Consider the following 21722-nt stretch of genomic DNA (forward strand, 5'->3'; position numbering starts at 1 on the left):
AAAGTGGAGTTCGTGTCCTTCCCGGGCTCGCTGCAAACGGCGCTCTACAGTGTTACAGCTCTTTTAGAATTTGTCTAGCAGGTTTTCTGGCTAATTGCTGGAAAACCCCTCCCAATCTAAACGGTTTATAAAATAGCTACAGTAGCATTCTCGTGGCTGGGGCAGTTTGTCCTCGCCGTGGTCCTCTAGGAAGTGCGTGAGCCCTGCATCCACGCTCAGGGACTTCCGCCTCGTGCGATACAGCTTCCCTTCCTTCCGCCCGCGCGAGCCCGGCTTCTCCAATCTGTCCTGTGTTTCTGCTAAAGTAGCGACTGGCGTTCTATGGCGTCCGCCTCGGCCCAGCCCGCGGCCCTGAGCGCAGAGCAGGCCAAGGGTGAGGAGCCTCCTGTGGGCGTGGGGCGCCTTGGAGGGTTGGGGAGGGCGCTGTACCGCCCGGTCCGTCTCCAAGTGGGACCCGTGCCCATTAGGGAGAAGGGTTGGGAGGACCAGCTCGTCGGGTTGCTCATCGGCCGCCTCGGTCCACTAACTCTCTGCCTCTTCCCTCCTCTGGGCTCGCCCGCCACGCTCCACGGACCTCGCTGGGATGCTTCCGTGTTTCAGTGGTCTTAGCGGAGGTGATTCAAGCGTTCTCGGCCCCAGAGAATGCGGTGCGCATGGACGAGGCTAGAGACAATGCGTGCAACGATATGGGGAAGATGCTGCAGTTCGTGCTTCCAGTAGCCACACAGATCCAGCAGGAGGTTATTAAAGCCTATGGCTTTAGTTGCGACGGGGAAGGTGGGTCCCACATGGAATGGCGTATGGGATGCATTGGGGGTAGGGCTCATGATCAGTGCCCCCCCCCCCCAGTCGTCGACCTCTTTCTCGCCACAGGGCGGCAGTCAAATCAAACATTGGCACTCAGAGCTCAGGGCCTATCCTGAGCTTTGCTTTTCTTTTTTTGGCCCCCTCTCTCTTTAAAGTACCGGCCTTTGAATCACCCAAGGCCTTATGTTCGGCAAGCTCCCCACCACTGAGCTATTTCTACTCAGCTCTTTGAATCAGGGTCCCCCTAAGGTCCCAGACTGGCCTTGGACCTGAGACCCTCGTTTATCAGCCTTCTGAGTAGGCTCGAGTCACCTGAACTCTTGTCTACCTGGCAACAGGCTTCTGCAGTTCCTGCCAGGCGTTTTGGTTAATAGGTTTGAGCGCTCTCTTCCCAAGGACATGTGTTCATTGACTGATTTGGTCAGGGACTGCTTGTAGACCTGGGATCTCATTCATATTTAGGCTGCTTGAGACAAAGCACCTAACATGGTTCACTTGGGAGTGAAAAAACACTCTGCTTTAGGAATTTTTCGTTTTCATTTTTGTTTTTTTGAGACAGGGTTTCTTTGTGTAGCCCTGGCTGACCTAGAAGTTGCTTTGTAGACCAAGTTGGCCTTGAATTCAGAGAGACACCTGCCTCTGCCTTTCAAGTGCTGGGATTAAAGCACCATGCCTGGATGCTTTAGGACATTTTTCCATATTGTATCCAGTTGTGCCTAGTGAAAACTGGGGTGGGGGTTGATTGGAGCCGTGTGGGACAGCAGTGTGAATTGTCCTATTTGAAGATGGCTGCCTGGCTGTATGGAGTCTCCTACTATAGGGAACCCCTTCCCTGCCTTGGCACACTGCTCTCCAGCAGGTGTCCTTGCTCTCTCTTGCAGGTGTCCTTAAGTTTGCCCGCCTAGTCAAGTCTTACGAAGCCCAGGATCCTGAGATCGCCAGCCTGTCCGGCAAGCTAAAGGCCCTGTTCCTGCCACCCATGACACTGCCACCCCATGGGCCAGCTTCCGGAAGCAGTGTGGCCGCCTCCTGAGATTTGTTCTTGTCTGTGTACCACTGCTAGGGAAGAAGACCCTGTGTTCCAGAGGATAATAAATGTGCTTGTGACTAAACTTTATTTCCTGTCAGTCATTTGTCGTCCTGGCTATCCCCACTAGCTGCTACCGGACTGCGTCTGGCCTTTGCCCTCCCTTAGGTCCTTCCTATACTCTTCGCTGGGTGGGACCAGCCCTACTCTTGAGAGCCCCTTTCCTCCCAGGCAGGAGGCTAAATGGGCTTCTTGGCATTCTGGGAGACGCGTTCACAAAGCTCCTATGAGCATTGGGCTTCAAGGCTTTTCCCTTCAGCCTCCGCTTTCCAGAGTCTGAGAGGTACTCTGCTGGGGCGGTCCCTTGGCTAGAGTTACTTCCTGGTCTTTGCCCCTACCCGCCCTCCTGCTGCTCTGTCAGATTGAGCTCCAGGTGGAACAGCAGGTGGCTCCTCCCCTTCCAAGAGAAGTAGGCCCTGGCAGGCCTGAAGCCTGCTGAACAGCCTTGGGTCTCTGGAGAATTTGACTGTGGTGGGCGGTCTCGGGCCAGCCCCGCCCCACCTGTCCTTCCTTCGGAGACTTGCAGGCCAGGGGCTCGTCCTCATAGTGTCATAGGTTTGACAGACTGGAGGAGGAAGTGGCTGCGAACCAGAATATTCTTCCTGAAGGTCTTGTCTGGATCCCTGAACAGCTGTGCCACTCGATTGGCCCCGCCCCCGTCGCCCTTTGCCTGTGACTTCCCCCACTCCTCCAGGGAGATGCTGTCCCGAGGGTAAGTCCCCTGTGCCACCTGTGTTCTTACAGACTCTGTTAGTCTGGGCAGACAGGCATTATTCACACCCTCAACAAGTATGCCGCCACAAACAGTCTGTCACCACCGTCACCCCTGCCCTGGGTCAGCTTCCTTTCCCTGTGAACTTCCCTTCTCACAAGACTCAAGCCCCCCCCAGGCTCATTCATATCCCTCTGCCTTCTTGTCTTTCTCCACCCCCAACCCCAGGTGTGTATCTGCCTTTTCTCATTTTTAACCTTTGCTTCTGCCTCCTGCCTAGGACCTGTCTGTCCCCTCTGGATAGTTCACACCACCTCAGACACGACAGCCTGGAGGCACACTGGAGAAAGCTCTCCCACTCCTAGGAGAGAGCTTTCTTACTTCTGACCCTTGGTCCTGTTGTGTCCCTTCAATGCTCCCCAAAGGGAGTAAATCAAGATAATAAATGGTGGCTATCATGGCGGGCAGGCCCTGCTTCCGACACCTGCTTCATGCACCTGTACGAGGCAGATAATGGTACTTGTGCCTGCACGAGGCAGACGTGATCTCTGTTTAGAGAGCTGGCATTCCAGCCAGAGATGACAGAATGAAGAAACAGGCCATACCCAGGATTGCTTCAGAAGGCTGAAGTTCTAACTAACACCCAAGAAAAGAAATGTGTAAGGTGCTAGCAGGTGATGTATGCTGGAGATACAACGGCCTGAAGGCGACAGGGAGGGCTTCCTGATGAGGTGACATTTGAGACCTAGTGATGAGATAGAGACAGCCATACTCTTATCAGCAGAAATAGCAAGTGTGAAGCCAGAATAGCAAGTGTTCACTCGGGAGGGAACCCATGGGCAGCCTACTCGGTGGAATTTGGATATCCTAAGTGAAAACCCACTCAGAGAGTGCTGGTGACTTTCTGGATTGCTTGTGCCAGAGTCCTACCAATTTTTGCTTTTCATGCTCATGTGAACCTTTTCTGTTTGCCCTCTTTCTCCAGTGTATACCTGGTCACCACCAGCCCTGACTTGGCAAGGCTTCTCCCAGTACAGAACCTTTGCTTGATTCTTCAGCCTGGAAGAACTCTGTCGCTGGGGTCCAGCCCCTTGAATGCTTAGCTTAGGCTTGGCTGCATTGATTGGCTTACACTGAGCAACCCAAGTGCATGTTATTATGCATGCCACCTCTGTGTCCTGGTCCAGCTGCCTGTGGGGATTACCTGCTCCTTCATCTCCCAGCATGCTTTGCTGTACCAGTCATCTGCTTTAAGCTTGCTATGGCAGTGCTATGGCAGACAAATCTCTGGCCGCAGACAGCTTTGGTTTTTTTCACCTTCCCACTCACGACTCACTCAAAGCTTGTGACTCTGGGCAAGTGACTTAACATGTCTGAGTTTTCAGTTTTTGTTCTAAAATTGGGATAGTAACAAGTAAACAATATTGTCATGAACGTTAACAATAATACAGTTGTCTTGGCCGGGTGTAGCAGTGTATGACAACACGAAGGAGGCTGAGGTAGGAGGATCTTGAGTTTGAGGCTAGCCTGAACCTCATAGTAAGATCCTGTCTAAATAAGTAAATGATAAAAACAAAGAATAGGGTTATGGTCAGTGGTAGAATACTTGCCCAGCATAAAAACCCAAGTTTGATCCATTTCACAATAAGTAAAAAAAAAAAAAGAATAAAATAGAGTAGAATAAAATAAAGTAGTCATCTGCTGGTGTCCATGGGGGATTAATTACAGGGCAACCAGAAGATACCAAACTGTACAGATGTATTTGCATGGAACCTACACATGTACTAATGCATATTTTAATTCCTCTCTGAGTATTTACCTAATACAATGTAAATGCTATGCAAACTATTTTACTGTACTATTGAGGAAATTATGACAAGGGAGAAAGGTCTGTACCTGTCCAGGAGAAGCATACTTTTTTGTCTGCACTTGGCCAACTCCACAGAGGCAAAAGCAGAAGGCAAAATCCATCGTAAAATGTTACAGCTGATGACATGAAACCAGACCACTTAGCAGTTAGTTACACAAGCAAGGATGACCTCCCAAGTGCTGGCATGTGCCATCACACTTGGCCTTTTGTCCCAGGCTTCAGCCTCCTGAATAGTGGGGTTATAGGTATGAGCGATCACACCTGGTTGCTTTGTTCCCTTTTTATTGAGCTCATTTATTAGGTGGTGATATCAAAGCTCAGAGAAGTCCAATAACTATGTAAGATTGTTGTATCTTGTCTTTGGTACGCAGGGCCTGTCTGTCTTCCTCGCATCACCATTGATCTTGATGTCTTCATTTATCCCCTGCTTCTCAAGGGAATTTCTGTCTCTTCTAGATACCAGGCACTTGCATTTAGGACTGTCAGCCTCCTTGAGCCTACTTAAAGCAAAGGCAAAATCCCTATGTCCTAGGTGGCCAAGGGTTCAAATAGGATGACTGTGGTATGCTGCCTAATGTTCCTCCAACTCCAGGGCCCTGTGCCTTGCTTCTGGGGGACTGCGATTATTTTCCTGCCAGAGAATAGCAGGGGTGATCCATCTTACCGGGAGTGTCTCCTTTTCCAGCTTGACACTTTTTAGATACACTTAAAGGGCCAGAAGCATTAGGGGCCTAGTAAGCTTCTTTGAACCAAGTAGGCTTAACTCTGGAACTTCCTGTGTCCCTGTCATGTTGGGGACCTGCCCCCAGCGAGGTATGTATATAAATGGACACATGATGGGTGCATGTGAGTTGTGTTTCTATACATATGCTTGCAGATATCTGTGTAAATGCTTGCTCATCTGCATGTGGGAGCAGACCAGAAACATACATGTAACCATGTGTATTCATGTGTTTTCTCACTGGATACTTCTTTGGGTTGGACTCTGAAGGTTGGAATGGGGACAAAGCCAGGTTGCTGGTGGATCCCCCTGTGCTGGAACCAACTTTTCATGTGGTCTTCCTGACCCTTGGGGTGAGCTTAGTCCATGACGATTCCAGATCTTTCATAGTATGTGTCCCAGCATGTAAATTCCCAAAGCTGTTAGCAAGAAGAGAAAGGGAGGGAAACCAAGGTCAAGGGATACTTGATGTCGCCAAGAATGATAAAAGACTTGTCATAGAGGGTTAGCTTTATTTTTTTTCTTTCTAAACAGGGTCTTGCTATGTAGCCCTGGCTGGCCTGGATCTCTTGATGAAGCCCAGGCTGGCTTCAAACTTGTACTTATCCTCTTGCCTCTGTCTTCCAAGTGCTGGAATTACAGGTGTGAGTCATTGCACTTAGCAAGACTATGAAACCCAGGGCTTCCTACCTTCTAAGCAAGCATTTGTCTAGCATGTTTGAGGTCCTAGGTTCGATCACTGGGACTTCGGAAATGTAAAGTGAATTAAATGAGTAAGAAAAAGAAATAGTGTGGAGGATTTGCCTCAGGGCTGCTGCTGGCATAGTGAAGGGACAGGCTTCTCCGTCGTCTTCTCCTTCTTCTTCTTTTTTAAAACAGGGAGGGTCTCATTCTATAGCACCAAATGTCTTGGAAATCACCCCTGTAGACCAGGCTGGCCTCAAACTCAGACATCTACCTGCCTCTGCCTCCCAAGTGCTGGAATTAAAGGCGTGCACCACCATGCATGGCTAGGGCCTGAGGTTCTAATTCCAATATGGCAAAAAATACCAAAACTAACCAACCAAAGTATCACAAACAAATACCCCCCTAAAGGATATAGGGGGCCCTGTCCCAGCTCTGTTCCCCAGCAGCCTATGGCTCTCCCAAAGGAAGACACCAATAGGAGTTTCTTGACTCTTCTGTTGGGCAGGTTGTTTTTCCTCTGCTCTTGGCTTGGTAGTGTTTGATTTTTTTTTTTTTGTTTTAATTTATACTGAGGATTACATACACAGGCCGTCATAAGACTTTGGGCCCAGAGCTCTTTTTTTGTTTGTTTGTTTTTTGAGACAGGGTTTCTCTGTGGCTTTGGAGGCTGTTGTCCTGGAACTAGCTCTTGTAGACCAGGCTGGTCTTGAACTCACAGAGATCCTTTGCCTCTGTCTCCTGAGTGCTGGGATTAAAGGCGTGCGCTACCAATGCCCGGCTGGGCTCAGAGCTCTTAAAAGTTACTATCCCTGTGAGCATCTGCTGTATCTGCTGTTGTTAGGAGCTTGGTCACCAACCCTAGCTTCCAGGACACACACACACACACACACACACACACACACACCTGCTCGCTCAGACTCAGGGTAGAGAAAAGAGGCCTGTAAACAGTCTCTGAAAATAGAAGAGGCCCATAATTGGCAATGCTGCCTGAGGTCTTTTTGTGGGGGCTCTCTGCTGTGATAATATCTCCTTTGGACAAGACATCTATTGACTACCGTTCTAAATTTAGGTCCTGAGGGCTGGCAGGCAGTATTTACAAATCATTGGCTTTGAAACTGAACTATTTAGGTCTGAATCGGGTAATTTACTAAGTGTAAGGCCTGCGGGCAATTCCTCAAACTCCCTTAGCCTCCATTTCCTTGTCTGTAAAGTGGGTATAAAGATAGTGCCTGTGTAATGAGGCTGTGGTGAGGAGTAACTCATGGGAGGCCTGCAAATAACATTGTAGCAATGAGTCTGGCATGTGGCAACACTCCATTAAATGACAGTGTCACTGCACACCATCATTATTAGATTGTGCCAAGGAATGCTGAGTAGAAGCAGCTGGTGGAGGAGGAAGAGGTGACCTAATGGCCATGAGGAGTCACATGTGTGGATCTTGGCCTGGAGGGGCTGCGGGGCATAAGCGCGGTCCTTACCTCTTGCTATGTAGAGTGCCATACTCCTGGGCCTTTGATGGCAGACTGTGGGAAGTGGGCCCTCCCCCACCCTGCCACCCTTCTGCTTCTCTTCCCTTGCTCTGAAAAGAGAAGTACAAGTGAGTTCCCCCAAGGGGTCGGCCGCGCCCCTTCCTGTCTCCGCCCTGCTGGCTGCCCCAGGCCAGTAGAGTGGTAGCCTGGTAGCAGGACAGCAGGTTGGGGTTGTAGGAGGCTTAGGCTCCGAGAGCCTTGCTTGAGGCTCAACCCTAGAGTTTTCCCACCTGCCCAGACAGGCTGTTCCCTCCACCTTCTCCGCAGCCAATTCAGCAAGAGCCCCAGGATGGTGAGGTAAGGGCCTGGGGCCCATGGGAGGTAGAAAGGAAGGGTGGCCTGGCGCCCGGGGCACGTTACCTCACCACCCTGTACACCTTCAGGTGGTTTCATCGGGACCTCAGTGGGCCTGATGCCGAGACCCTGCTCAAGGGCCGGGGAGTCCCTGGGAGCTTCCTGGCTCGGCCCAGTCGCAAGAACCAGGGTGACTTCTCCCTCTCAGTCAGGTGAGTGGCCCTCCCGGCGATTTGGCAGCTCATGGCTTGGGTCCTGAGCATTCTTCTGTTCCCTGGGTTGCATTGCCTTCTCATGTTGTCTTGCAGCGGTGTCCCTGCCTGCAGCCCTAGTGTGTCCCCATAACCGTCTGCGTCTACCCCAGTCCTGTGTGCTTTTGCATTCGGGCCCCTTGGCCTGTCCCCCACTCCACTTCTGCTCCTGTACCTGGGGCCTCACTCCCTGGTGCCTTGCAGGGTAGATGACCAGGTGACCCATATTCGGATTCAGAACTCGGGGGACTTCTATGACCTGTACGGAGGGGAGAAGTTTGCAACATTGACGGAGCTGGTGGAGTATTACACTCAGCAGCAGGGCATCCTTCAGGACCGAGATGGCACGATCATCCACCTCAAGTACCCACTGAACTGCTCGGACCCCACCAGCGAGAGGTGAGCCGCGCGCATTGCAGGCTGGCCCGCTCCCTTGAGATCAGTGTAAAGGAGAGGAGCACCCAGCCCAAGTGACCTGCTCAGTCCGTTCCTCATGCCTACTCTGCCACCCCTGTTCTATCTCAGAGCCCTAGCCGCTTTCCTCTCTACCTGATGAGTCCCTTAACTAACCCATCCCCTGTCCCCTGAGGAAGCAAGAGAAGGGCTCCCCTTGCCTTTCTGTAGGGTTCCTGCTGTCTAGCAACCTAGTCCAGAGAGTGACAGTGAGGCCACTCCTTGTGGCTGGTGTTTCCCATCAGGTTGGCCCTATTGCTAGAAAGCTCTTCCTTCTATGGAACTCTGTTGCCTTCCCTCAGCTCTCCACAGTCTGGGCCTTTTAGGTCCCCATGTTAGGAAGGTCTTAGGGATCCCTGTTATTGGGATACTTAGGGCTTTATCTCAACAACACAGTGAGGATGGGGTTGCAGAGCTTGGGTGAAGCAAGGTCATTGATATGGTCACAGGTATAGAGGGGTAAGGACCCAGGCTTACCCGGCTCCAGGAAACACTTGGGATATCCCTCACCAGAGCTGCAAGGACATGGCCCCCATAACTTGGCTGGCTGTTCTTGGGTGGTCTCCCCAGAGCACTTGCAAGGAGAGGCATATAAATAGATGTCCTTCATTACACAGTAACTCATCTTAGCTGTACAGCATAGTGACTGACACAGCTCCTATTGAGGTAAAGGGCATGGAATAACACTAGGGGGTTCTTTCTCATGGACTTCTGGGGCCACGCATACCAACTTGTTCTGGGTTTGTGTATTTACTGTTGAAATGATTCTGAACCTTGACCCCCACCCCCGACTCCAGACCCTCTGCTGGGGCCTGAACTCTGGACCTTGTGCTTATCGGGTATGTGCTTTGCCACTGAGCCACTTCCCAGTGGTTTGTAGTCTTTTTTGAGATTTGTGCCTACAGACTTAGCTCAATATTTTTGTTCAAGTCACCTATTAAAACTTGGAACTGGAGGCCTAAGGTCTGTGGATCAGTTGGCAAAGTGCTTGCATTAAGCCCTGGGTTTGATTCTCTGTATTGCATAAACCTTGAGTGGTGACATATGTCTGCAATCCCAGGAGGAGGCAGGAAGACCACAAGTTCAAATTCGTCCTCAACTACATAGCACTTTTGAGGCTAGCCTGGGCTACGAAACCCTTGACTTAAAAAACTGAAACAAACAAACAAACAAAGGTAGAACTTGAATGATTGGGGTAAAAGCCCCTGTGGTTCACCTCTGGAGATCCCTTTCCAGCCAACACGAAGAGGCTGGTCTACACTTCCTTGAAGGCTTTTCTCCTCTGGTGGTGGATGGAAAGGAAGGGCATGCCTCATGCTCTCTCCTTCCCCCTCCTACCTGCAACACTTAAGGTGGTTTGGCCTCTTGGATGCTCTTTTACCTCCTTGTCTCCCCTTGTTGCTGTCAAGCCAGGATCTGCTGTGTTAGAGGACACGGACTGTGGAGGCATAGCAGAATTGTAGCTGGTATGTTCACTGTGATAGGGGAGGAGGGGGGAGCTGACGGGTGTCAGGGAAGCAGGGTAGGACAGACAGGGGAAGCATGCAACACTACATGGGTGACAGACCACTGAGGGGTTTGGATGACTCCAAGAGGCACTTTGGATGACCCAGAAGCTCAGTTTCATCCCTAACTCTAGGGTGTGCGGAAGCCATGGCCCAATACTCCTTGTGTCCTTGCCCTGCCTCTTCTGGGAAATTTGCATTTGTCCCCTCAGTGGTGAACTCTGCCTGTGGTCAGTTCACATTTGCATGGAGACTTCCTCATCCTGTCCCTGAGGGAAGGAGCTGAGCCCCCTCACATTGCTTGGGGGCCCTGGGCTGTCTCCGAGATAGGCTGGGGTAGCCCAGGACATCTGGGTTGGGGTAGGAGCCTCTGAAGGGCCCTGAGCTATGGTGTCCTCTGGGCAGAGTTGAGAAGGATCAGGACTGAGCCCCACTCTCCCCACCCCAATCCTTGCGGTTGGAAAATGCTGCCCCCCCCTCTGTCCCTAAGCTGAAGAAACCTCACCACCTCACTTCTCACTCTCTCCCCAGAAGGAGTTTTGTATTTTTTCCATCACGTGGTTTCCTGTGAGGCTAGGCATTGTGGGGCTACAGTTTCCTCCTGGGAAGGGGCGCTTCACGGAAAGGTCCTTAGTTCTGCTTTCTGCCCTACAGCCCCTCTGAGCCCTTCACTCACACCATCCTGGGCTCCCCGGAACCCTGAGACTACCCTCTCAGTCAAGTGTTTGTGTCCCCACATCACTCCGGAGTTTACCATTGGTCCTTCCCGACTTCTGTCACCTCAACCACTGCCTTCTGTGCTTTGGGTCCATCTACATTTTACTGTCCCTCCTTTAACCCAGTCCAAGTCTGCATTTCATGGGGATGAGTCTTTTTGTCCCTCCAAATGTTCTGGGTTTTACTTGCCTGTTCATTGTAAACACTCAGAAGAGGCTCTGGATTTTTGTTAGAACATCCCCCTTCCCTCCCTTCTCCCTTGATTTCAGTGCTGGGGATGGAACCCAGGGTCTTCCATTCCCACTGAGCTATAGCCCCAGTCTCCATGGTGTGAACTCTGTGGAGCCTTTTCGCTTATCAGTTTAGGACCTAGGACCAGTGTGCAAGTGCTTGACCTCCATTTTCTTATTGTAAAGTTGGGGAAATGGCAATCTCTCAGCTTTTGTTTTGTTTCATTGTTTAAAAGATTTTTGTTATAGAACTTATGTGTCTTAGTGTGTGCAGAGAGATCAGAAGACAACCTATCAGAGTTGGTTCTCTCCCTCTACCATGTGGGTCCTGGGGATCGAACTTGGGTTGTGGGCTTGATAGCAAAAATTCTTACCCTCAGCCATCTCACTTTTTTCTTTCTCACATCTTTTCTTTCTTTTTCCCTCCCTCTCTCCCTCCCTCCCTCCCTTTCTTCCTTCCTTCCTTCCAACTCACTTTGCAGACCAGGCTGGCCTCAAACTCACAGAGATCTGCCTGCCAAGTGCTGGGACTAAAGGCGTGAGCCACCACTGCCCAGCTCTGCTGTTTCTTTTTTTGAGACAGAATTTTACTCTGTAGCTCAGGTTAGCTTGGAACTAACTCATTATGTAGACCAGGCTAGCCTCAAACTTACAGTTATCCTCTTATCTCTGCCAACCCAGGGCTGGAGTTACAGGTTATGTGTCACCACGCCTGGCTGTTTGTTTTGGAGATAGGATCTTTTTTTTTTTTTTAAAGATTTTATTTATTTATTATGTATACAACATTCTGTTTCCATGTATATCTGCACACCAGAAGAGGGCACCAGATCTCATAACGGATGGTTGTGAGCCACCATGTGGTTGCTGGGAACTGAACTCAGGACCTCTGGAAGAGCATTCGGTGCTCTTAACCTCTGAGCCATCTCTCCAGGTCCCAGAGATAGGGTCTTACTTACTCTGTAGCTCAAGTTGGCCTGAAAGTTACCATGTAGAGCAGGCTGGCCTCATTGAGGCCATTCAGCCTCTTGAATGCTGGGATTATAAATGTGAGCTAGGGCTACATAGAGAAACACTATCTCCAAAAAAACAAACAAAATAAAAGCAAGCCATCATAACCCACTTATTTATTTATAGAAATAGAAGCAGGCAGGTTTTTTGTTTGTTTGTTTATTTGTTTTTTGAGACAGGATTTCTCTGTGGCTATCCTGGAACTCACTCTGTAGATCCACCTGCTTCTGCCTCTGAGGGCTGGGATTAAAGGTGTGTGTCCCAACGTAGATCATGCTGGCCTCAAATTTACTACTATTCTCATGTTTCCTGAGGAGCTGGGATTCTAGCTCCAAGCCTGGCTTTTTCCTCACAGCATTTTTGTGAGATGTAATGGATCTAAACGTCGTGGTGGATTTGAAAGCTTGTAGCTCAGGCCTGGAAGGTAGCGGGTGTCAGTGCTCACTGTGGGACCTGCCCACCATCTTTTCAACGTCCCTAGGTGGTACCATGGCCACATGTCTGGAGGGCAGGCAGAGACACTGCTGCAGGCCAAGGGTGAGCCCTGGACATTTCTTGTGCGTGAGAGTCTCAGCCAGCCTGGTGACTTCGTGCTGTCCGTGCTCAATGACCAGCCCAAAGCTGGCCCAGGCTCTCCACTCAAGGTCACGCACATCAAGGTGATGTGTGAGGTAAGTCAGCTGGGCTGTGGGGAAGGCCTCATGCCGGACCTTCAGTGGGAGGGTCTTCTTGGGTTGGATTTAAGACTGGGAGTGCCAGAAGGGGGACTCGGCCCTGACGGGTGGCCCTACTTGGTGTCCTTCAGGGTGGACGCTATACTGTGGGTGGCTCAGAGACATTTGACAGCCTCACAGACCTGGTGGAGCACTTCAGGAAGACTGGGATTGAGGAGGCTTCAGGTGCCTTTGTCTACCTGCGGCAGGTGAGGGGCCAGCATCTTGCCTCTTGCTTTCCCCTGAGCCATCGAAGATGTGGGCTTCTGAGGTCTCTTAGCCGATGACTTCCTGCCCTTTGTCATCCTAGCCTTACTATGCCACTCGGGTAAATGCTGCTGACATCGAAAACCGGGTCTTGGAACTGAACAAGAAGCAGGAGTCAGAGGACACAGCCAAGGCCGGCTTCTGGGAAGAGTTTGAGGTGTGTTCTGGGGACAGTGAGGCTGGGTCACCTTGCCCTCTTTGTGTGCCTCTGACGTGGCTCTGACCTATGACTTCTCCACCTGTGGATGTGCCCCGGGGCGGGGGCTCATTTCTCTCACATTTCAGAGTCTGCAAAAGCAGGAGGTAAAGAACTTGCACCAGCGCCTGGAAGGGCAGCGGCCAGAAAACAAGAGCAAGAACCGCTACAAGAACATCCTTCCCTGTGAGCACTATGGCTCCGCCCCTCATGCCCCCGCAGACCCCTACCCATCCCATCCTCTCAGAAGCTCTGCCCCTCACTGTCCCCCCACTACGTATCCCATCCTCTCCTCAGAAGCTCTGCCTCTCACTGCCCAGCAGAGCTCTCCTTTCCCAGGAAGCCTCCTCACTTTCCAAGAGCCTCTCCGCAGCCATCGGGCAATAATGCTTGCCCTGCCAACCTCTGCTCACAAAGCCTCTGTCTCCCCCACCCCCCCACTCCAGAGGCATTTGTCCCTACCTGCTGTCCTATCCTCTATGAGTTTATGACTTTGGAGACAAGAACAGTTGAGAGCTTGGGAAGGGTCTGCCCCTTCCCAAGGGTGTGGCCCAAGCTGTTTCTTCTCTCCCCATGCCAGTTGACCATAGCCGAGTGATTCTGCAGGGACGTGACAGTAACATCCCTGGGTCCGACTACATCAATGCTAACTATGTCAGGGTGAGTGGGGTGAGCCGTGTGGGACAGACATGTCCCTGAGAGCTCCAGGTGTGTTAGGGTCCCCGGGTACAGTGCCTCTGGGGAAAACGAGCTGGTACCTTGGTAGGGGTGACTGTGGTACGGGCACATCTTATGCCCAGCAATTCACAGTCCCGGGCTGGGTCTCTCTGTGCTTGCATCTAGAACCAGCTGCTAGGTCCAGATGAGAACTCTAAGACCTACATCGCCAGCCAGGGCTGTCTGGAGGCCACAGTCAATGACTTCTGGCAGATGGTCTGGCAGGAGAACACCCGAATCATCGTCATGACCACCCGAGAGGTGGAGAAAGGCCGGGTAGGGCAAACCTCACCTTCCTGACCCCTACATTTTCCTCCTCAGTCCTTGTTCACCACCACACACAAGTAAGATCAGGGGCTTGTGAGATGGCTCACAAACCATGTGCTTGTGGCCAAGCCTGGCATCATGAGTTCAATCCCTGGGACCCAGGTAGGAGAGAACTGACTTCTGCAAACTGTCCTCTGACTGCTGCATGCATGGTGTGTAGTCAATGTGTCCCTATACATGTACACTCACACAGAAATCTAACTTACACATACACACCTCAGTGGCAAAGGCCCAGTACCTCTTAGGAAATGGAGGCCTGACATAAAGTCTCCACTATACACTGTGACTCCTGGGCACCCCAGGTCTCCTGAGCTCCGGATGCTCCGAAGTGATGATATAGCCCAGTGGCATTGCACTTGCCCGGTACAGGAACCCTGGGTTCTATCCTCAGCACCACAGAAGCTTTAAATGTCAGCCCCTTTGTGCAGTGGGAGGTTTTCCTACCAGAAGCACACAGCGTCCAGCTGCTTTCTTTGAAAATCCTTCTGTGGCTCCCAGTTGCTTCTGGGATGAAGAACTGTCCCTGCAAGCCTGGTGGCTTCCTTCCAATCCTCATGCTTCTCTGTAAAGCACATCTCCTCTGCTGGTCTGAGTGTGTCAGCTTCTGAAGGCACGAGGCGGTTTTTGCTAGGAAATGGCTCTCCTGGACCGCCATGCCTCCCAGACTATCCTGCATTGCCTCCATAGCCCTGCGGGAGAACTGGCTCCTTCCCTAGCCCCCTGCTCCTCAGACATGCTCTGTCTGTCTGTGTTACCTGCATCGCCCCTTGTCCTAGGACACGGACACTGTCTGACTTGGTCTTCTGGGTTTTGTAGTGCTAGGGATGGAACTCCTAGCTTTGTACACGCTAAGCACATGCGCTCTTGCTGAACTGTGCCCACTGTCTCTGTCTCTTACTTGAGTCTGAACCACAGCTCGGTAGGTACAGCGTCAGTGGTCACTGGATAGATTATACGGTTAGATGTCTGATCAGGTCTTATCTAGAGGTGGTTAGCCTGAGGCCAGATCCCAGGTCTGATTTTGAGTGGGCTCATCCATCTTTAAAAAACGTCCGGTGAGGGGTGGGGAGAAGCCTCAGTTGGGGAGCATTTGCATGAAAGCGTGAGGGCTGGAGTTCGGGTCCTCAGGAACTATTGTACATTCTGGGTGGGCAGAGGGGCTTACTCACAATTCCAGCTTTGGAAGGAGGATACAGGGGATCCCCAGAGAAGCTGGCTGGCAAGACTTGCCATATTAGCGAGCTCTGGGTTTGACTGAGACATCCTGCCTCAGTGAATACGGTGGAAGAGTGATGGAGGGTGACTCCCAGCATCGGTCTTCTGCCTCCACATCTCACCCTGCCCCCACGTTTGTGCCTATACACCTGTGCCAAAAAACCCAAAAACCTCACTAGGCCTTGGGGCCCAGAAAGCCCCGGAAAGCTCTGTGCTTTATCCCTTCCCATCTCTCTTTTCAGAACAAATGTGTTCCATACTGGCCAGAGGTGGGCACTCAGCGAGTCTATGGGCTCTACTCTGTGACCAACTGTGGAGAGCATGACACCGCAGAATACAAACTTCGCACTTTACAGATCTCCCCACTGGACAATGTGAGTGTCCCCAGTCCCTGCACACTCCAGGGGGCCTCGCCTCAAATCTGTGCTCTAGTTTGGGTGGGTGGGACAGGGATATTGTGTGGAAGCAGCAAGTACTGACTCTGTCCTTGGCCTAGGGGGACCTGGTTCGGGAGATATGGCACTACCAGTACCTGAGCTGGCCTGACCATGGGGTCCCCAGTGAGCCTGGGGGTGTTCTCAGCTTCCTGGACCAGATCAACCAGCGACAGGAACGCTTGCCTCACGCAGGGCCTATCATTGTGCATTGCAGGTAAGAGATCTAACATGGGTGCGGTGTAAAAACACAGCAGCTGGGGCTACAGAGGTGCCCAGCACCTACACAGTGATGTATATAACCTTCTATTACTTCAGTGCCAGGGGATTCAACACCCCTATAACCTACAAGGGCACTCATGCACATGGCGGACAGACATTCATGCAGGCCACACCCCCCACCTGCCCCCCACTCCCCGCCCAAAACAGCAGCTGACAAGCGGTCAGCAACACAGATAGGGACTCACTGAATGCCTTCCCTTACCCTCAATGTCTTCCGGGCTCCTTCACTACTCCAGGCCTGTGGGTGGACCCGGTTGTGGGTCCTTGTCACTGCCATTGCTGGGCATGGTGGCTAAACTTGTAGTCTAGCGTTTGGGAAGCTGAGACAGGAGTGTCGTGAGATCCAGGCCATATAAGTAAGATCTTTTCTTCTTTCCTTCCTTCCTTCCTTCCTTCCTTCCTTCCTTCCTTCCTTCCTTCCTTCCTTCCTTTTCTTGACAGGACTTCTTTGTGTAACAGCCCTGGCTCTCCTAAACTCACTTTGTAAACCAGGTTGGCCTCGAACTCACAGGAATCTGTCTGGCCCTGACTCCCCAGTGCTGGGATTAAAGGCCTGTGCTGCTACACCAGGCATAAGACCTTGGGAGGCAGAGGCAGGCGGATCTCTGTGAGTTCAAGACCAGCATGGTCTCCAGAGCGAGTGCCAGGATAGGCTCCAAAGCTACACAGAGAAACCCTGTCTTGAAAAGCCAGAAAAAAAAAAAAAAAAAAAGACCTGTCTTAAAAAAAAAAGTTTCTGTGCATCTGTGTGTATATCTGTGTCTTTGTGCTTGCCTGTGCGTATGTCTCTATGCATATGTGTATTATCTCTGTGTCTGGGTATGTATGGATATATGTACGCGTATATCTGTGTGTGTGTGTCCATGTGTGTTTATGTATGTATGTATGTCAGTAGTGTGTGTATGTGTTTCTGTGTGTACACCATTGATGGCTTCTTATGTACGATCTGGAGAAACAGGAACCAATTTTGTCCCCTTCCTCCTCTGTCCCTGTAACCCGAGGCCTGTGGAAGCTTCAGACTTCCTCCTTCCCCCACTAACAACTGTCCTGCAGCTAGGCTGGGAGTACCCCCATACTGTCTTGGGGGCCAAGCTCTGCACTCTACCATCTCAGGGACAGCTCATCCCCAAGAACTACCTTTCTCCTACCCCTCCCCCATTCACACAGTTCTTGAAATCCCCATGGCCTTTATTTAGAAATTACAGGAAGGAAGTGGTATGGGGTTTATTTTTGACAATCTGGGTTTGAAATTAGACAGCTCAACTTTCGATACCAGCCTCATGGACTGGACTGTAGGCAGGTCCGGGGTCTGCATCATCTGTTTCCTCAGGGTGTGGGAGGTGGGGGGTGGGGGTAGAGGGCATTGGAAAAGGGAGGCATGCTACTGCACTTTCTCTGCTGCACGTGTCCTGGGCCAGCCCCTACAGTTTTGCCATGTCGAAGAAAAGAGAAAGGAAGTTCCACAGAGAGAAAGGACAGCTGGGCGTTGGTGGCGCATGCCTTTAATCCCAGCACTCGGGAGGCAGAGAACTCACAGAGGATCTCTGTGAGTTCGAGGCCAGCCTGGTCTCCAGAGCGACTGCCAGGATAGGCTCCAAAGCCAGAGAAACCCTGTCTCGAAAAACCAAAAAAAAAAAAAAAAAAAAAAAGAAAGGACAAATGCCCCCCCACCCCGTGTATAGTGTGTGTGTGTGTGTGTGTGTGTGTGTGTGTGTGTGTGTGTGTTTCTAGGGATAGGACCCCAGGTTCTTAAGCATGTGAAACACATGCTTTACCACCGAGGCATACCCTAAGTAAAATGTAACTATGTGTGTGTGTGTCTGTGTGTGGTGTGTGTACATGTGTGGGCATTTCTGTGGAGGCCAGAGGTCCTAGTGTTTTTATATGGTCTCTCCTATCTATATATCTATACTTGTATCTGTCTGTCTGTCTGTCTGTCTATAGTGTATGTGTCTCTCATTCTATGTGGCTCAGTGGCCTAGAGCTTGCTAGGTAGACCAAGTAGGCCTCAAACTCACAGTCAACTTCTGTCTGCATCCTCAGTACTGGCATTAACACACCAGGCTCTCCACATTATTTTTTGAGATAGGGTCTCTCACTGAACCTGGAGCTTATCACTTCAGTTTGGCTGGCTGGCCAATGAGCTAACCTAACCTCCTAGTAATGGGATTATATGGCCACTGTGCCTGGCCTTTTTGTGTACACTGGGGATCTGATACCAGGTTCTCAGGCTTGCTTGCATGATGGCCACCGAGCCACCACACTCATCCAAAATGTAATTTGTTTGTGTCTTTCTGTGTAGACTGGGCTGGCCTCCTGAGTGCAGGAATTAAAATCATATGCCACCATGCCTAGTTCCAAATGGAACTCTTTTTTTTGTTTTTTGAGACAGGATTTCACTGTGTTGTTGTAGCCTTGGCTGTTCTGGAACTCACCCTGTAGACCAGGTTGGTCTCAAACTCGGTGGATCCACCTGCTTCTGCCTCCCGAGTGCTGGGATTAAAGGTGTGCACCACCAATGCCCCACTCCGAATGTAACTCTTGAAGGTTGGAATGCCCTGAGGAGCAGGCAGGACAATGGCATGGTGTGGAGTTCTGTTTTTCCAAGGGATGAGGATAGCCGTCAGTTAGGAAGAGTGAAGGGTGGGAACAGAAAGTTGGGGACAAATGCTGCGAAGGAGGGAAATGATATCTCTAGCCCGGAAACTGGCACCTGCTTGTCCATCCTGTGACTGGGGCAGAGGAATGGGAGCAGAGACGGGCATACACCTGCTTCGCTGGCCTAATGACCTGGGTACATTACCGACCCTTGTGGCTGGAGCTTTGGATTCTTCACACCTTACCTAGTGCTGGGGTTAACCCCTGGCCTCCCCATTTCCTGGGCAGAGCTGGGCCTCTGATGGCGGTGCCTTCTCTCTGCAGTGCTGGCATTGGCCGAACAGGCACCATCATTGTCATTGACATGCTCATGGAGAGTATTTCCACCAAGGGTGAGGATCCTGGGGAACGAGAGTGGGTGTGGGGGAGGGGCAAGCAGTCCCTTGACCTTCGCCTACCCTGAAGTCCCACTGCCACCCTTGTCCAGGGCTAGACTGTGACATTGACATCCAGAAGACCATCCAGATGGTACGGGCACAGCGCTCTGGCATGGTGCAGACAGAGGCACAGTACAAGTTCATTTATGTGGCCATTGCCCAGTTCATTGAAACGACCAAGAAGAAACTGGAGATCATACAAGTGTGTGCAGAGTGGGGCTGATGGGTGGTAGGGGAGAGTGGGCATCACCCAGTCGTGCTGGTACTACCATCCTCCCACCACACCTTTGCCCACAGTCCCGGAAGGGCCAGGAGTCGGAGTATGGGAATATCACCTACCCTCCCGCTATGAAGAGTGCCCACGCCAAGGCCTCCCGTACCTCTTCCAAGTGAGTGGTCCTGCTTGCCCTCACAACATCTTCTCCCTTCTCCTGCCTAGCCTTAACTGTCCTTTCTGGAGTGGACCAGTGTGGAAGTTGGAGAGACCCTGGTTCGAGGTCAACCTTCTTCCTAGTACCTCTGTTCTTAAGTATTTTCTTTTTTTTTTTTTAATTATTTATTTTATGTATATTAGTGCTCTATCTGCAGGCCAGAAGAGGGCATCAGACCCCATTACAGATGGTAGTGAGCCACCATGTGGTTGCTGGGAATTGAACTCAGGACCTCTGGAAGAGCAGCCAGTGCTCTTAACCTCTGAGCCATCTCTCCAGCCCTCTTAAGTATTTTCTGAAGTGTGCGTTGTTACTCTGTGTGGGCCCATGCTATGGCCCAGCTGTGGACACATGCGTGAGTGTAGTCTGTGTCCTGGGAGCTTTGGGTCTAGTGAATGGACAGTGAGCAGGTTATCTAAGCTTTCCTGGCTTCACTGAGTGAGAGGGAGTGTGGAGGGTCTGCAGAGTCTCTGAATGTCTTCTCCCCTCCTCCCTCACCTCCCAGACACAAGGAGGAGGTGTATGAAAACGTGCACAGCAAGAACAAGAAGGAAGAGAAAGTGAAGAAGCAGCGGTCAGCAGATAAGGAGAAGAGCAAAGGGTCCCTCAAGAGGAAGTGAGCTGGGCCTTCGACTGCAGGTGGCCATGGTGAGGCCCCTTCTGCGTAGTCTTCTCTCTCCCTGCCCCAGTTGCTCCCACAGCAGTTCTGACATGCTGTGGGGAGGTCACAATCTAATGCTACCCTGCCAGGATGTCCCCAGATCTTCTCGTGCCCTCTCTCCAGGCCCCAGATACCCTCTGACCCACTTTTTCTCTTTTATCTGCAGCATCAGCATCAGCCTCAATCCCTGCAGAGGCCTCCACTGGGCAGATCAAGACCTGTGGCCCCCACACACCAGACCTTAGGACCACCCCATCCTCATGTATTTAAATGGCTGTGGTCCTCTGAACCTGTATATAGCCCAGCAAGTCTTCAGGCAAAGCCAGACTTCTATTCTTGTAAATAAAGCCCCTGGACCACTGTGTGTTGCCTCCAACTCTGTGTGTCCCATGTATCCTGGGACTCTGGGCAGGGTGGGACCGGGATGTTATGTGTGATTGCATAGAAGCTCAACTTTGTGGCTCAGAGAGACCTGGTTCTGGATGCTGCTTCACACAGCAGCCTGTGGCATTCCTAAGGCTTAGTTAGACTGCTCTGTGTTCTCCCTCTCTCACTCATGCTGGGGATAGAACCTAGGCCTCCTATGTGCTTGGCAAGTTCTCCAGTCTCTACAGCAGAGGGTGGTCTGGATTCATCTGCCCTCGTTAGCTCATGAGTGAAGATACGGCAATACGGCGAGTGCCAATAACAATGGCCACTGCTACATTCCACACTGGCAATGGGCCCAGGCACTATTTAAAAGACTATAGAATTAATTAATCCTAGGTACTTTAGTTTCTGTTTTATTTATTTTTTTGTGGTACTGGGGACAACGCTCAGGCCCTCCCTCATGCCAGGTAGTGAACAGCTCTCTCCCTGAGCTATACTCCTGGCTCTCAGTCTGGGTACTCTTTATTTTCCTGCTTTTACAGTGGAGAAAACTGAGACACAGGGAGATCAAATTAACTTGTTCAACATTCCAGGACCACTGGCCTTCAGAGTCCATGTTCTCATTATCGTCCAGACTCAGCAGGGTCCACCCCAGAAAGATTTGCCATACAACCTGCTGTTGGTTGCTAGATCCAACAACTAGGAAGATTTTTTAGGAGGGACTGATCTAGCCCAGCCTCCCCAGATCTACAGTTCCCGAAGCACACGATGTTTTTTTGGGGGGAGGGGGGCAGGGCATCCCCCTGCTGAGGCCCTCATCTGGTCCCTGAAGATCATTTTACTATTTTGTCCCCCTTCCTTTCCTTTTGTCTAGAGCTGGGTTCTTTATATATAACTTGAATCTCCTGTCCCATTGAGTGTGCCAGCCATACCTTGGGAAAAGCTGGCTCCCACCACGGGAAAAGCAAGGGCAGCACACTGGCCTGAAGGCCTGCTGTGTCATGGGTCCTAGGGTAGTGCTGGGAGCAGTTGAGGGTGACAAGTTAGCTTATCCTACGGGGACTCAGTAGATGTCTGGGAGACCAAAGCCAGAATTAGTCCACAAAAATAATTACAACGGAAAAGTGCGGAGAACAAAGAGGAGAGAAAGGGACCGCTCTGGGCGTGAGCAACATGATAGCTCCCTGGAGCTATGGCCCTCCAG

The 21722-nt window shown here is 51.2% G+C and overlaps 1 protein-coding gene and 1 non-coding gene across 2 annotated transcripts; both read left to right on the forward strand.

Moving 5' to 3' along the window:
- The first annotated feature begins 47 nt into the window (after positions 1-47).
- LOC113836945 lies at positions 48-110 on the forward strand. The gene has a single exon (XR_003487470.1). It is a non-coding gene; the product is annotated as a U7 small nuclear RNA (small nuclear RNA).
- A 7442-nt stretch (positions 111-7552) lies between these two features.
- Positions 7553-20511, forward strand: Ptpn6 (protein tyrosine phosphatase non-receptor type 6). The gene is made up of 16 exons (XM_027428228.2): positions 7553-7710; positions 7797-7919; positions 8163-8357; positions 12353-12542; positions 12677-12793; positions 12895-13008; positions 13137-13233; positions 13628-13707; positions 13891-14040; positions 15549-15680; positions 15803-15957; positions 18945-19012; positions 19108-19259; positions 19355-19446; positions 19994-20136; positions 20316-20511. Exons 1-15 carry the CDS (start codon positions 7703-7705, stop codon positions 20106-20108), a joined length of 1788 nt encoding a protein of 595 aa, XP_027284029.1. The 5' UTR covers positions 7553-7702; the 3' UTR covers positions 20109-20136; positions 20316-20511.
- Positions 20512-21722: the final 1211 nt, after the last annotated feature.

This window comes from Cricetulus griseus, chromosome 8 (assembly GCF_003668045.3).
Source record: "Cricetulus griseus strain 17A/GY chromosome 8, alternate assembly CriGri-PICRH-1.0, whole genome shotgun sequence".
NCBI classification, from domain to species: Eukaryota; Metazoa; Chordata; class Mammalia; order Rodentia; family Cricetidae; genus Cricetulus; species Cricetulus griseus.

Coding starts and splice junctions, on each gene's coding strand:
- Ptpn6 (XM_027428228.2), top strand. Junction 12,794..12,894: donor CCTTTGTCTACCTGCGGCAG/GTGAGGGGCCAG, acceptor TTGTCATCCTAG/CCTTACTATGCCACTCGGGT. Junction 15,958..18,944: donor CCTATCATTGTGCATTGCAG/GTAAGAGATCTA, acceptor TTCTCTCTGCAG/TGCTGGCATTGGCCGAACAG.